Here is a 13,408-nt window from a genome sequence, read left to right on the forward strand (position 1 = left end):
AGTATCTGTGACGTTCCTACAACTAATTGCACGTCCTATACACAATATACATTTCGGAGTGTAATAAGTGACCATTGAAATTAGGTTACTTATCTGTCAAACTAGTTTTACAAATGCAGCTATTATATATATAAAGCCTGGTAATAATTTAATTTGCCAAACTCTAAAAATAGATATCAACTACATAGTTTTATTGCTGAATTAGTTTTAGAGGTTATATTAAATTATTGTATTGCTAAGCGATACTGTTGTCATTTTTGAATTACATTATCATTCATCATTCAATGATAATGTATCCTTGTTTTAGCAATTATATTCTTGATTCCTACAATACGTATTTACCACACCAAAGTAATATGGTCATTATGGAGAATTCTTATTTATTACAAGAAATGTGGGAGAAGATAAACAAATATCATCTAAGTTATTTGGAAATGGAGGAGAGTTCAGAGAAGATTAATCAACGTCTTAAGCTTGAAGGTATAAGGGCTAATTGCTTATTGTATTGTATCTAAATGTTGACTTGTTCCAGATGTTATCAAAGACTTCCTGTGTATGGCAAGTCACAATCAGAAGTTCGTTTCTGAAGTTACTGCTGATGTGCTGGAAATGTCAGCAAATAAAAAAAAGGATTTTAGTGCCTACAAAGCTGCAAATGGTTGGAATACTATACAAATATATGCAGGCAACCTCCTGTCACAACCATGGAGAAAAGAATATCGACAAATTAAGGTAGACATTTGTGTTGTAACCAAACTTAAAATCAACTTCATTTTTATATTCAAGACATATTCTGGAGTGTATAAACATCAAATTCAGGCAAATTTAGAGGGAGCAGATCTGATATTCGAAACAATGGGTTACAAACATGATGGAAATGGTGTTTTAATTCTGGAGGGACCTATTTGTCCAGATACAGTTACCAATGTTTCCAGAGACTGCTTAGTTGCCTATGTGGAATGTCAGGTATTGTGTTAATTTTGTATTTAAATTGAATATTTGACTTAATTTTTTTTTTCACTGGAACAGAAAACAATTTTAGCTTTCATATCTTATTAATGAATTAGTATTAATATTTTTGTATAAAATACCCTCCTAATAACCCTCCTAATGACTAGCCCTTTTTAACCAGATACTAAAAAAGATATGGGAAGGCGTGACCGCGACCGGTTTGAAGACTTCCTGGCAAGATGTATTAAACGTTCGTAAAAGTCACTTATGCAGCCCTGAAGAATGCATCAGAAGCCTCAGTCACCGACTCCAAGCAAGCCATTATAACCAGGATCATCAGAGGAGCTACTCCCAGGGATCTGGTCAGGACTATTTGGCTGCGGCTGCAATGCCTCAACGTGAACTCTTTGTTTCCACAACACCAATGCAACATCCTATGAATCAGTCATTTCCGCCCTTAAGCAATCATCAAACAATGCACCATCACCCAATGCCACCTCCCTTAATGTCCACTCAACCGTCTTATGGATACGGATGTTATCCCTCTCCCGGTTATACCACTTACGGTACGCCGCATGTAATGGTTCCCCCTACGCAATATGGGTAAGCCCTTCAATCAATTAACTCACATATTAAGCTGAAAAATATTAATTTACAGCTACACAATGCCAAATATGAACCCAATGTATATGAATGGCAGTTATGCAACTATCCCCAATGGTTACCCTATTCCCAACTATTTTCAAGTGCCAACAGGTCAATTGATTGATGTGGATAATCAGAACGGTGGCGGTTACGATGTGGTGGACAAACCGACACATTCAAAATACAGACACACAATTATCCAAGAAACTCCAATAGAGATGCCTAAAAATAAACCACGAGAAGAAATAAAACCCTCGAATAATAGAGACTCAGACAAGGACGACTCCCAATTCGAAAATTGGGATTACGTGTATAGAAATTTAGAAAGTAAAGGTAAAAATCGATTTTTAATTTACCAAAACTCGCCTTTGTCATAAGTGAGTTATTTTTGTTTTAGGATATTCGAAAGATGTGGGTGAACGAGGCGACTTGTTAAGTCCAAACAATGACAAGAGAATACCGAGTAGAGACTACAAAAAAGTGAAAACTTCTAATTTGGATGAGTTACTTAATAACGTTACGTTAAATGATCGGCAGGACAGACCGCTTAACGTAACGGAACCAATAGACAAATACGACAGAGAACGAAAACTTCAAGCGACTTTAGACGTAAAACAAGAAAGACGAAGTTCACAGGGTAGTTCCTACGAGAACGTCACTTATGAACCTGCCAAGAAGGCATCTCAAATGAAACCTACATCTAACGTTGTGTCCAAGACCAAAACGTTACCAAAGGAGAAGAACATAACTAAAGAATTACTTCCAAACAAGACTTTCCCAAGTAAGACCCTTGACTTGAAGAAGATCAAAGAGGACAAGAAGAACAAAGAAAAAGAAGCGCAACCGCTGGGCGGCGACAAGAAGTGGCAATGCAGGGCGTGCACTTTCCTCAACGAAAACTGCAAAGATATTTGTGAGATGTGCAGCAAAACCCGAAAGAATTCTGAATCGGAACCGACGATGGAGATTGGCGGTTCTGAATGCGAGAAGTGCACGCTTGTAAACAAAAAGGATGTCAAAATTTGCGTGGCTTGTGGTGCAAGTCTTAAGGACTCTGCAACTTACATTTAAACATGCAATGACAACACTGACAATTGCACAATTAAATCGATTAGTGGACAGTGAGATTACATTTTACTAACGATTACGAGTGATATGTAAAAAAATTACAGTAATTATACCATATTAATTTTAATTTTATTTAGATGTACATACAGACATTTAAACTTGTATTATACACCAGATATACTAATTTATTTAAAAATTTTTAGAAAACAATATTGATTTTAAATATTTTTATTAGGAATTTTAAAAAAGTATTTATGCATACTTAACCTGAACTCTCTTAATATATTACTCCCGGATCAAATTTGTTCCTCTTTTTATTTACAATCTGTGATTAGTTTTTTACATGTGAAAGTCTTGCCATTCTAAGTAGTGGAGATGGAAACAAAAGTCTTTTTACAGTTATATTAAGAGAGGTTTTCGTATGTAAACTACGCTTATTTTATTAAATCATTTTTATAATAGTGCTGATAATAAATACAAATATGTAATTTTATTTGAAGAACAATTAAACCATATTTTTGTAAATGTGTTTGTCCTTTTTATTTTAAACTATAATATATTATATAAAAGCGAATGTATTTACCATGTCTACTTTTGTTGTCTGTTTCCGAAAAAATTACGATAATCTGGTTTAGATGTTCTTTATTATAACATCAGGGTATTGAAAAAATTACTCTATGATTATTTGAGCACAAAATATATGTATAATAATATCTTGTTTTTTAGTCAAATTATTAAAATTTGTCATGGCTAATTCTAATGTAAATAAATTATTTAAATATTGAAAAAGTTTATAATACAATGTTATTTACTTCAGAGAGCATTTTTATTTAACGTATGGTGACACTGCATAACAAAAATAAAATTTAAGATAATTTAATTATACATCATCTAAAATATATTTCATATTTTGAAAATTTAGTATCTATAACTTTATCTTTGGACAACTATAAAAAAAACTAAACTGAAATTGCAATTTACAAATATTAATTAAAATTGTGTAATGTACAATTTGTACAGTTAGACTTTATGGCATGTCTTTTGGTATATAAATATTGGACCTAAATAAAAATTATATTAATAACCAAAAATTCATAACTGCGCCTATGAGAAGAACAAGCATGCAAATTTATCAAATATAGAACGACAACAGTTATTAATAATATTTCAAAATACAAACACTGCTTTTCTATCATGTCTCATTGATACAGTAAAGGTTATTTATAGTTGCTGTACATACACTATGAAAATTAATAAATAAAACAAGATTTATAAATTTATTTCTATATACACAGGAAATAATAGTATATTTATTATGCTACCCAATTTCAACTTATTATCCACACGTCAAATGGTTGATTAATTTTTCTATTCAACATGGGATCAATAATGACTTTTGTACTAAGCATAGCCCATTTTTCTATTTCACTTCACTTTTTTTATAATTTTTAAAATTATTTTATTATATCTTCTAAAGATCATATACTTAATTAATTTATTTCAATTAATAAATACATTTTTAAAAAAATTAGGCACATAATTTTAAATAACTTAATACTGCGGAGTAAATTATCGCCTTAGGTTGTGTTTATAATATTATAAATATAATGATTTTTTTTTAAATCTACGCCAGTGGAAAAGAAAAGCACTTTAGAGTCAGTAACAATAAATATGCATAATTATTACATGTCAGTCAAAATCAATTACCTTCGTATAAATAAAACATCCGGTTTCCCGTGGTCAGCACGCTTGTTTTTCCTGTAATTTTATTAAAATGAAGGGAAGCGATTTGACCCAGAGTGTGCTTTTGTTTTTCTCACTAATATCTAATGAATGTCACGCGTTCTTTGACGAAAAAGATGGAAACTCGTGCAATATATTTTTGCAAGACTTCACTACTGTATATAATAAATATTTCGAACTTGTAAACTCACTTACCGTTACGATGCTTCTGGTTCAACAACATTTTTATATCACCAAAGATATCACCAATGATATATTAAAACATATAACTACAAATATAAATACTACGATTCGATTGAGGGAGAAGTTTTTATTGAGTTATCCTACGTCCAGAAAATTAAAAGAGGTTCCTCCAGAGTCCAGACAACCGTTTGAGAAAAATCTCAAACACCCGTACAATTTAAACAGAGCCAGAAGAATTACATCAGAACCATCTGAAGGGCATATGATTCTGGCATGGGATATAGATACCTTGGACACCTTTCTGCAATCGGATAAAGATCAGGTAATATTAAATCCGCGTGCAACGCACGCTATATTTTTTCTTTATAATGTCCCCGTGTGTTTCGATTGGAGGGATGAATTAGAAGAACTCTTGGGGAGACTGTGGAAGAATTACAAAGTTTTTCAGGTAAGTATCTGAATGCGTGACACAGACGTCCTGAACAATTTTCTTTTAGGTTGTTGCGCAAATACCATGCTCTTGCAATCCAAACAAAGTTTTTATTTACAATCCGTTTCATGTATTTGAAAATAGAACTTGGGGTTCTGTATATGATTATTCCCTTTCTGAAATCAGAAATGACCTGTTTCTCATTGTGAACTCATTTTATAATATGAATAGGTACCCAATGAGAGTATCCATGTTTCCAAGAAAAGGTTCTGCAGTAACAATTATACCAAAAATATTAAGGGCAGACCCAATCTATTCAAATTTAAGCATGTCAAAAGGATACGGTGGAATCGATGGTTGTCTATTGGCTTCTTTATCCCAGCATCTCAATTTTGAAACCATTATCTATCCACCTAAATATGATAACTTTGGTACGGTACTAAATAATGGAACAATAACAGGTCAGTTAAATAATCATTTTATTTTAATTACAGCTCTTTTGTAAAAATTAAAAAAGTGTTATTATGTTGGTTTTTATTTTTCATGTTAAGGAAGCTTAAAAGATGTTGCAACCGGAACAGTGGATTTCTCTGCCAACGGTAGATTTATAGTCGATTATGGAACTCCAGATATTGAATTCACTAATACAGTAATGGGCGACTCTATATGCGTCGTAGTACCGAAATCTCAACAAATACCCCAATGGATGGTGATTCTAAAATGTTTCACTTTAGAAGTATGGCTATTTATCTTGGGAGTGTACATTGTTGTTGTCATGATATACTACGCCTCTAGACCTACGGAACTAAAATTACTAAATTTATCCACAGCCTATTTTGAAATTTTCGGCATTTATATTCATCAGTCCAGAAACTTAAAAAGAGTGAGAGGACAATATTTGTTAATCGGCTCCTTAATTATATTCAGTGTCATTGTCTGGGGCATCTTTCAAGGATCTTTGACAGAAGAATTTGGCACAATTTCTTTTTATCCAGATATTAATTCATTAGAAGATTTGGAAAAATCCACATTAACAATCAAAACTTCTCTGACTGTTTTAGATCACGATCAGACTGAACTTATGAAGAAATTAAGTCATAGAAAAATTTATTCCCCTGAAAATGCCTTAGCTGCTGTAGCTTACGGCCGGGATTGTGCCACCTTAGAGAGAAAAATTGATGCTAAATTGTACATAAATATATACTATATGAAAGACGACGTACCATTGGTGCATGTTATGGATGAATGTATTATCACTTTCTTTGTCGCATATATTGTACCTAGAGGTTCACCGTACTTACCAATACTTAATCATTTTATCGAGATATTTTTTGAAAGTGGTCTGACTAAAAAATGGCACAAAGACATTATAGATGGAATGATAATGGAGAAAGTACTTTCAATTACTAAACATACAGAAATTCAAAATGCTTTCAGTTTGTATGATGTTCAAACATGCTTTTTCATTTGGTGTTTGGGCATATTGTTAGCTACCGTAGTCTTTATTTGTGAAGTACTGTACTTCAAAATAATAAAATCATAATGTTCTTATTATATTCTTTCTTTTACGATTATTATAGAAAACCAGAGGTACTTTCCCGTTGTGGACAAATATCGTCCTCACTTCACAGCTGAAATATGTCTGAATCACTATGTGGATATTAAAAAACAATATACAATAACACAATTTAATTTTTAGGAAAATTACAAATGTATATATACAAGCAGTCTTTACAAGCACAATAAATAAAAGAAACGACATAATCTCTAAATTAGGTTATACGTAAACAAGTGCATTCATTTTTATTGCACTTAGAACCTAAGTTGTAAACTGATTTGCAATTTAATATTTAAGTAACACAAATATTTCTACTTGTTTTGTAATTTCGTAAATTAGTGTTCATAATGTCTTTCCAATAAATTGGAGACTAGAAGCTGTAACTTATCAATCAGAAACAGAAAACAACTTTAGTTGAGAAAATTGTTAGCTGCCATCCTTTAAACTTTGTTCACAATGTACAAAAGAAATAAAATGAATTATTTCTTGTCTTTCCATCTGACATCGTCATCTCCAAAATTAATAACTTTCCGAATTCTTTCTACTCTATTGTCGCCCAAAGGTTTCATTTTTTCCGTCTGTTCCCACTTCTTTTTCTCTACGCTTGAATCTGTCTTTAATCGTTCTAGTATAACATTTTCTTTATTAATCATAGTAGTGAGATTCTGTTGTAGGCGATTGAATTCTTCAATGCCCACATAACCTTGGGGTTTATGTAATTTTGATCGATTTTTTAAATATTCACTAATAATTTCGTCGACTGACTTCCCTTTTATAACGGCATAGACGTGATGACGCGCTATCCTGAGCATTCGTTCACTAGTGCTCCCTTCCGATCTGCCTGCATTACCGGACGAGAAAAATCTTCTAGTTACCCGTGCCAAGATGGACGCAAATATTTTAAATTGAGCGTGGGTTGGGGTGATATTCTGGGAACGAAGTGCTTCGTACACCGCCCATTGCAATTTCTGAAAAGAACAGTTTGTGTTACAGTTTGAACTAAGCCATCAGACTTTGAAAAACAAAAATTAAATGGAAATTTAGCTACCTTTTTATGTATTTCACTGAGCTCTGCCTGTGGCCCTTTCATGACATTCATCTCAGATTTGGACCTGCTGATCAAAGTCTTGCACATCTCAGATTCCGAAGGTTTCATGTCCATGGACAAGCTACGCGGCAACTTCGAAACGTTACCCTCCCCAGAATCCATGCGCTTTCGTTTCTTATCCAGTGCCAGTTTCGATGGAGAGTTCTTGAAAGGTGAATTCTTGAGAGGCGACCTTTTTCGAGGTGAAATTTTACTGGGTGATGCGAACAACGCACGCTTTGGTGGTCCCTTTTTGATGTCGTTTTGGAACGATATTCCGGAGGTACCTGGAATGGAACAATTAATTTAAAACATTGCCGGGTTGTTTTTTTGCGAAAGGCTACTTACTTGGCAAGAACATATTCTTTCCGCTTTTAGTTGGACTTTGGAACAGGGCTCTTTTTGAGTTAACAACCAAGTTTTCGGACGACGTGCTCGGCAGATTATTTTCAAATTCACCGCTGAGTATGCGGAAGCGCATGGCCAATTTCTTTTTCGCAGAACTGCTTGGTGTTCGTGACTTAATCCGGGGACTTTTACTTGGCGTTTTCTTCGGCGTCTTTCGCGGGCTTTTTGCGGGACTGCTCCTTTTGTTTTGTTTTCTGAAATTATTTAAACGGTTAGGATATTTATTAAAGGATGAACGATATTAAAAAAATCTCATTTGTCCTTCGTGTTACTTACTTAGCGTCAACCATGATCTGCCTGGCTCTCATGCCCGCCATGGATGGTCCTCCAACGTGCAGGCTGGCGCTGGAGAAGGTGATGCGTCGCCTCGCAAGGTGGCTAAGTCTGCGTCCCGGTGATTTGGCTGACCACCGGTTCTTCTGCGTCTTTCTCTTACTCGGACTGGGATGCAGGCACTCGAACACAGTGCACGACGACTGCGTTTCGGAGCCGACACATCGCTGACCGTACTTGTCGCAAAGCAGTTCGATTTCTTCGGAAATTTTACTGCGGTTGAAACTGAAAAAAGTAAAAATTACAATTAGTATTAACGTTTCAATATTTTAATAGCTATGTCTTAGGAATATATACTCAAGGATAAATTTATTTTTATCAAAAAACAATCAATCGATTTAACATATGTTTAATCATATTTTTTTACACATACATCTTTGAATCACTCACGTTTGTAATTATAATATTATGTAACGTATATCTGGTTCAAGAGATATAATATGTACAGACCAACGTTTAAGTAATAAATTAGATAAGCAGTACAAATGATGCACTCTTTTTGACCTTTTAACAACTAAGCAAAAATATATCTTAACGAAAATATAAACTATTTTAAATCACCTTGGCATAATTAATATTTTATAATAGCGGTTATATTATTGTAACTTTGCAACACGTCAAAATAAAGTTTATGTATGCATATTTGCATAAAAAATAAAAATCTGTAGAAAAACGTACATATATACTACGAAAACTGAATTGAATTATTAACATTGTTTCGTCATATATTATGTATGTAATGCAACACATAATCAAAATAATTCAATTTTGAGATCAGTGTTTTCAAAACACTGTTTTGGAACCATGTCAAATACGATAAATAAAATCTGTTATTAAATTTTATTCTTTATGGGAAAATATATGAAACGATTTCAATCAATTAAAAATATATTACTCCTAAAATATGAAAGTTTTAATTGTTATTTTTTTACTGGTCATTTTTCTAATAAATTTTTATTATATATTATACTTATTAAATTTAACAAATATACACTTGAATATTTTTGTCAGCATTATACGCAACATTTATACGAAAAAAGAATAATATAATGGCAAAATATGATCATTCATTATATTTAATGTTTGTGTCCACTGAAAAACCCATAAGATTTTTTTATAATAAAGCATACTTCTCAAGAATATAAATGTATATCTTTATTTTTTTATGGGAAAATATATGGAACAATTTCACTCAATGAAAAATATGTTATTATCCACAAATTATGATACGTTTTAATTTTTAATTGTTTAAGTTTTCCTAATATATTTTTTTTATAAATATTCATTACAAAAAATTTTATATTTATTATACTCATTAATTTAAACAAATATATTTGTACATGTAAGTAGCATTTATTCAAGGCAGAATATAATTATCCATTATATTTATAGATAATGCCCACAGAAAAACCTTAAAAGATTTTTTTAAAAATAAAGTATACTTCCCAGGAATATAAATGTAAATATTTAAGCAAATGATGCGTACTCACAACGTGCTACATTTTTATTAAGTTCAAACATGTGATATGTGACAACGCTGACCAAGAAATAACAGTACAATCGTCGACTGACTGAAATGTAATAACCCAATACGTGGTTTCCCACGTACAATTTTTTGCAACAGTATAAGATGTTATCACCTGTTGGTGCTAGTATGTGTATTCAAATAATATTTATCAGTTGTTTACATTATAAACGGTATTGATAATAAGTCAGTTGGAATTACAACAAAATATAAAATAACTACAATAAACTTAATATAATTATTCTTTCGTAACAAAGCCGGAGCTAGATAATTTGTAAAAGAAGATCGCATTATCTCGCTTCGGCTGCAACTGGAACGTAAAAAAGGAAGGTTAACGACCCCCACATTTTCTACCGGTACTAGTTTTAAATTTGAAAGGCAGGTAATATTATTCGGGTAGACAAAAATTCATCGGTCCGTTTCTTTCATCTGTATATTATTTTTTATTGAACCAAATGCATATTATGATGGGATTTTATATTTATTTTGACCCCAACAATTTTTGCTTTCAGTACATTGAAAGAAAAGAAGATATTTGGCAATTGAATTGCAGTACATTTACACGTGTGGTGTTAATTCAATTAAATTAATAAAATGACTATATTTATTTACTTGCTAATTATTTTCACAAATATGTGATGTAATTATCTTGTTTGCCTGTATAAGATAGCAATCCCGCCAAAAATTTCCTTTCCTTTTTATGGGTAGTTGGTCACAAAATCGCATATAATTCTATGACCTGAATAAAAGTACACGTTTTTATTGTGAATTGGATAGTTTTCACATAAAAATGAAATCCCCCATTCTTGCATTATGTGTTAACGTATGCGGAGCGGGAAAAGTGACGTCACATGACATCCATGTGTGGCAATTCACCCTCGTCTGCAGCCAGGTACTTTGAGGGTTGCATGACAAAAACATCCCAAAATGTCCTCACTAATGTATTGCAGTTATATAATGGTGTTTTTTCAAATCAAAATTATATAACAACGGTTACAAAAACTGAACTTAAATAGGACATAATTATGCTAAAATAACGATTATCTATTCAAAAACTTGTTTTGTTAGTTCACGAATCGCAAAATGCACCTAAAAATTGTATGTTCAGACTGTAGACTGTAAACTTGTTAATGAACCATTATTTATTTACATTAAAATATACTGAGAGTTTATCATATCATTAAGAAAAGGTTTGCCAAATAATTAGTAAGTAATGATCTAAATACTGAAAGTTTGTCTAGACTAAATGACATAATTAGAAACATTTCATACCCCCTTATTTGATTTTAAAACCAAAACATAAAATTAATAAAACACTTACTGAAAACCATGATATCTCTCTTCCATTATATGTGGCCATTCTTTGCAATTTTCTTCTGTATGAGACTCAACAGTAACTAACAAAGATTTAGAGTTTCCACAATCGCCCTCATCACTTGTGTTATGTTTAGATTTAATATCACTAGGATTGTTTGTCCAAAAGTACTCTTTGTTTTCCTCCAGTTTATTTAGTATATCATCAACAGTTAAATTTAATGTGGTCACACTTGGAGGAGGTAGTACACCACTAAGACCAGTTTGAATTCGCTTTAGCAACCTGCAATCCTTTTTAATGATGAATTTTTCTTCAGCAATAAAATCAGATGGTATTGGCTCTTCTTTTACTGGTGCTGGCAATAGAATTGGCTCTTCGTCAAACAAATCTGGACTATATGAAGGATCAACCTTATTTTGAAATATTTTAACTGGTGTTTTTGATAGTACTGTACTTGAACTTGTACAATCCATTGATTCAACACTTACTTCCTGAGTATTGAAATTTGATTCTAGAGTAGTAATAGTAGTTTCATCATTTGACAAACTGACAAAAACATTTTGAGATTTAGAATTGTCTTGAGAATATGAAACATTGCAAGATGAATCATAGGTGTTTTCATAATAAGATTCAACAACTGGATTGTGTTCAATGTCTTGTGTGTGTTCATTTTCTGCCACATTTATTACCTGATTACATTGATCTGTATCTTCAATTGGATTTACACAACAATTATCAGATGCATCAGTGATTTGCTTACTTTCAAAAATTTCTATTGGGTCCGCTACTGGGATCTCAACAGACACCACTTCCTTTGACTCATTGCTAAATCCACTGAAGTCTGTCCTCACACTTGGCACAGATGGGTTAATAATGTCCTCATCAATGGACAAGTTAAACAATCTATGTGTTTCTTCGAAGTCCTCCTTTTCAATTTCAGCACTGATATCAAAATTCTTAATATTGATGTCGGGTCTTTCTAGTAGGGCATCTTCACACAAATAAATAGGTTTTGTAAAAAAATTTACTTCATTGCCAACACATAAACTATCCTGTGACGAATCCGAATTAGATTCTTGATTATGAGAGATATAGCCACTATCGTAATCCATAATGTGAAGATTCGGTTCCGTTTTCATTGCTACCTCACATAATTTGGTAAAAGACATTTCCATGCCAGACTGGTGTCGTTTTCCTTTAGGGGTGCTGCTGAACGCCTTCAATTGCGCCTCCGCATTAAAAATTACGGCGGACAACACAGTGTTTATATGGGCACTTTTTTTGGCGGTTGTTTTCTCAAAACCGCAAAACTCTTCTTCTTGCGTATACATAATAACAACAACGAGACCACTTCATTATCAGTTCTTACACGACGACCGCGAACGATTTACTTGCATTTATCACGAATATATTTTCATTTGAAAAAACTGGTTTTGTGACACGCCAACAAGCGGACCCCAACCAACGACTTTTGAACTTCCCAAGCGACCAACTGCGATACGAACAGCTGTCAGTTGTGTGTTAGGGATATTGATGTCGTACGAAGGCGCCACGTTTGAATTCGTTATGAAGCGCTCGCCGATCAGTTTGTTAATCATTTAATTATGCTTTCTCTGTGTAAAAATTAATATCAAATAATGTTTTTAATTTATTTACTCATTCTTTCAGACTTCCATAGTTATTTATATTATTTGTACTTAGCAATTTTTCAGAAGTTTTTGATAAACCATTCAATAGATTAATATGTTTAAATAAACTTCGCTCTTTTAGTTTTTGTCTACAATTTCTTGGATAAGGCGCCACGCAAATAATTTTTCTTAAAATTCTCTATTTCTATTGCCTTTTTATGTTTAAATTAATATAATATTAGGTACCGAACTTAAATAACATTTGTATATGGTGACTGACGAAGAAGTTCCTATTATGATATGTGAGAGAACCAGAACGGCTTTTTATACTAATTAAAGAAGCTCGTTTTTGAGTACATTTTTCATGACTTAGGTCAAATTGCGCATTGTCACATTTATCGTCTGGCCTTTTTACAGGTAGCCAATATGTACTATTCCACGTCTTGCATAAGATCAGTCAACAAAATGGCTTTTAGATAAAGACATTTTTTTGTTCCACTAAGTTTACTAGCTTTCAACCGTGTTCAGATTGGC

The 13,408-nt window shown here is 32.6% G+C and overlaps 3 protein-coding genes across 3 annotated transcripts; 2 read left to right on the forward strand and 1 right to left on the reverse strand.

Annotated features, from left to right (window-relative positions):
- The first annotated feature begins 1 nt into the window (after position 1).
- LOC109597604 (protein tamozhennic) lies at positions 2-3,480 on the forward strand. Its single transcript, XM_020013349.2, has 7 exons — positions 2-140; positions 308-480; positions 533-732; positions 787-966; positions 1,133-1,554; positions 1,610-1,929; positions 1,994-3,480. The coding sequence occupies exons 2-7, from the start codon at positions 357-359 to the stop codon at positions 2,665-2,667; spliced, it is 1,920 nt and encodes a 639-aa protein (XP_019868908.2). The 5' UTR covers positions 2-140; positions 308-356; the 3' UTR covers positions 2,668-3,480.
- An 883-nt stretch (positions 3,481-4,363) lies between these two features.
- Positions 4,364-6,563, forward strand: LOC126265978 (ionotropic receptor 93a-like). The gene is made up of 2 exons (XM_049969097.1): positions 4,364-5,481; positions 5,572-6,563. Exons 1-2 carry the CDS (start codon positions 5,244-5,246, stop codon positions 6,561-6,563), a joined length of 1,230 nt encoding a protein of 409 aa, XP_049825054.1. The 5' UTR covers positions 4,364-5,243.
- Positions 6,564-6,694: 131 nt separating this feature from the next.
- LOC109597584 (uncharacterized) lies at positions 6,695-12,721 on the reverse strand. Its single transcript, XM_020013321.2, has 5 exons — positions 11,253-12,721; positions 8,350-8,631; positions 8,014-8,267; positions 7,627-7,952; positions 6,695-7,546 (listed from the first exon to the last, which is right to left on the reverse strand). The coding sequence occupies exons 1-5, from the start codon at positions 12,575-12,577 to the stop codon at positions 7,058-7,060; spliced, it is 2,676 nt and encodes an 891-aa protein (XP_019868880.2). The 5' UTR covers positions 12,578-12,721; the 3' UTR covers positions 6,695-7,057.
- Positions 12,722-13,408: the final 687 nt, after the last annotated feature.

This window comes from Aethina tumida, chromosome 1 (genome assembly GCF_024364675.1).
Source record: "Aethina tumida isolate Nest 87 chromosome 1, icAetTumi1.1, whole genome shotgun sequence".
Classification (NCBI taxonomy): Eukaryota; Metazoa; Arthropoda; class Insecta; order Coleoptera; family Nitidulidae; genus Aethina; species Aethina tumida.

Excerpts from the sequence above, each read along its gene's own strand:
- LOC109597604 (XM_020013349.2), top strand. The coding sequence starts at position 357 with ATGGTCATTATGGAGAATTCTTATTTATTACAAGAAATGTGGGAGAAG. Across the intron at positions 1,555-1,609 it reads GTTCCCCCTACGCAATATGG|CTACACAATGCCAAATATGA; the intron begins GTAAGCCCTTCA and ends ATTAATTTACAG. Across the intron at positions 1,930-1,993 it reads TAGAAATTTAGAAAGTAAAG|GATATTCGAAAGATGTGGGT; the intron begins GTAAAAATCGAT and ends TTTTTGTTTTAG.
- LOC126265978 (XM_049969097.1), top strand. The coding sequence starts at position 5,244 with ATGAATAGGTACCCAATGAGAGTATCCATGTTTCCAAGAAAAGGTTCT. Across the intron at positions 5,482-5,571 it reads AAATAATGGAACAATAACAG|GAAGCTTAAAAGATGTTGCA; the intron begins GTCAGTTAAATA and ends TTTCATGTTAAG.
- LOC109597584 (XM_020013321.2), bottom strand. The coding sequence starts at position 12,577 with ATGTATACGCAAGAAGAAGAGTTTTGCGGTTTTGAGAAAACAACCGCC. Across the intron at positions 8,632-11,252 it reads GAGAGATATCATGGTTTTCA|TTTCAACCGCAGTAAAATTT; the intron begins GTAAGTGTTTTA and ends TACTTTTTTCAG. Across the intron at positions 7,547-7,626 it reads TCAGTGAAATACATAAAAAG|AAATTGCAATGGGCGGTGTA; the intron begins GTAGCTAAATTT and ends TGTTCTTTTCAG.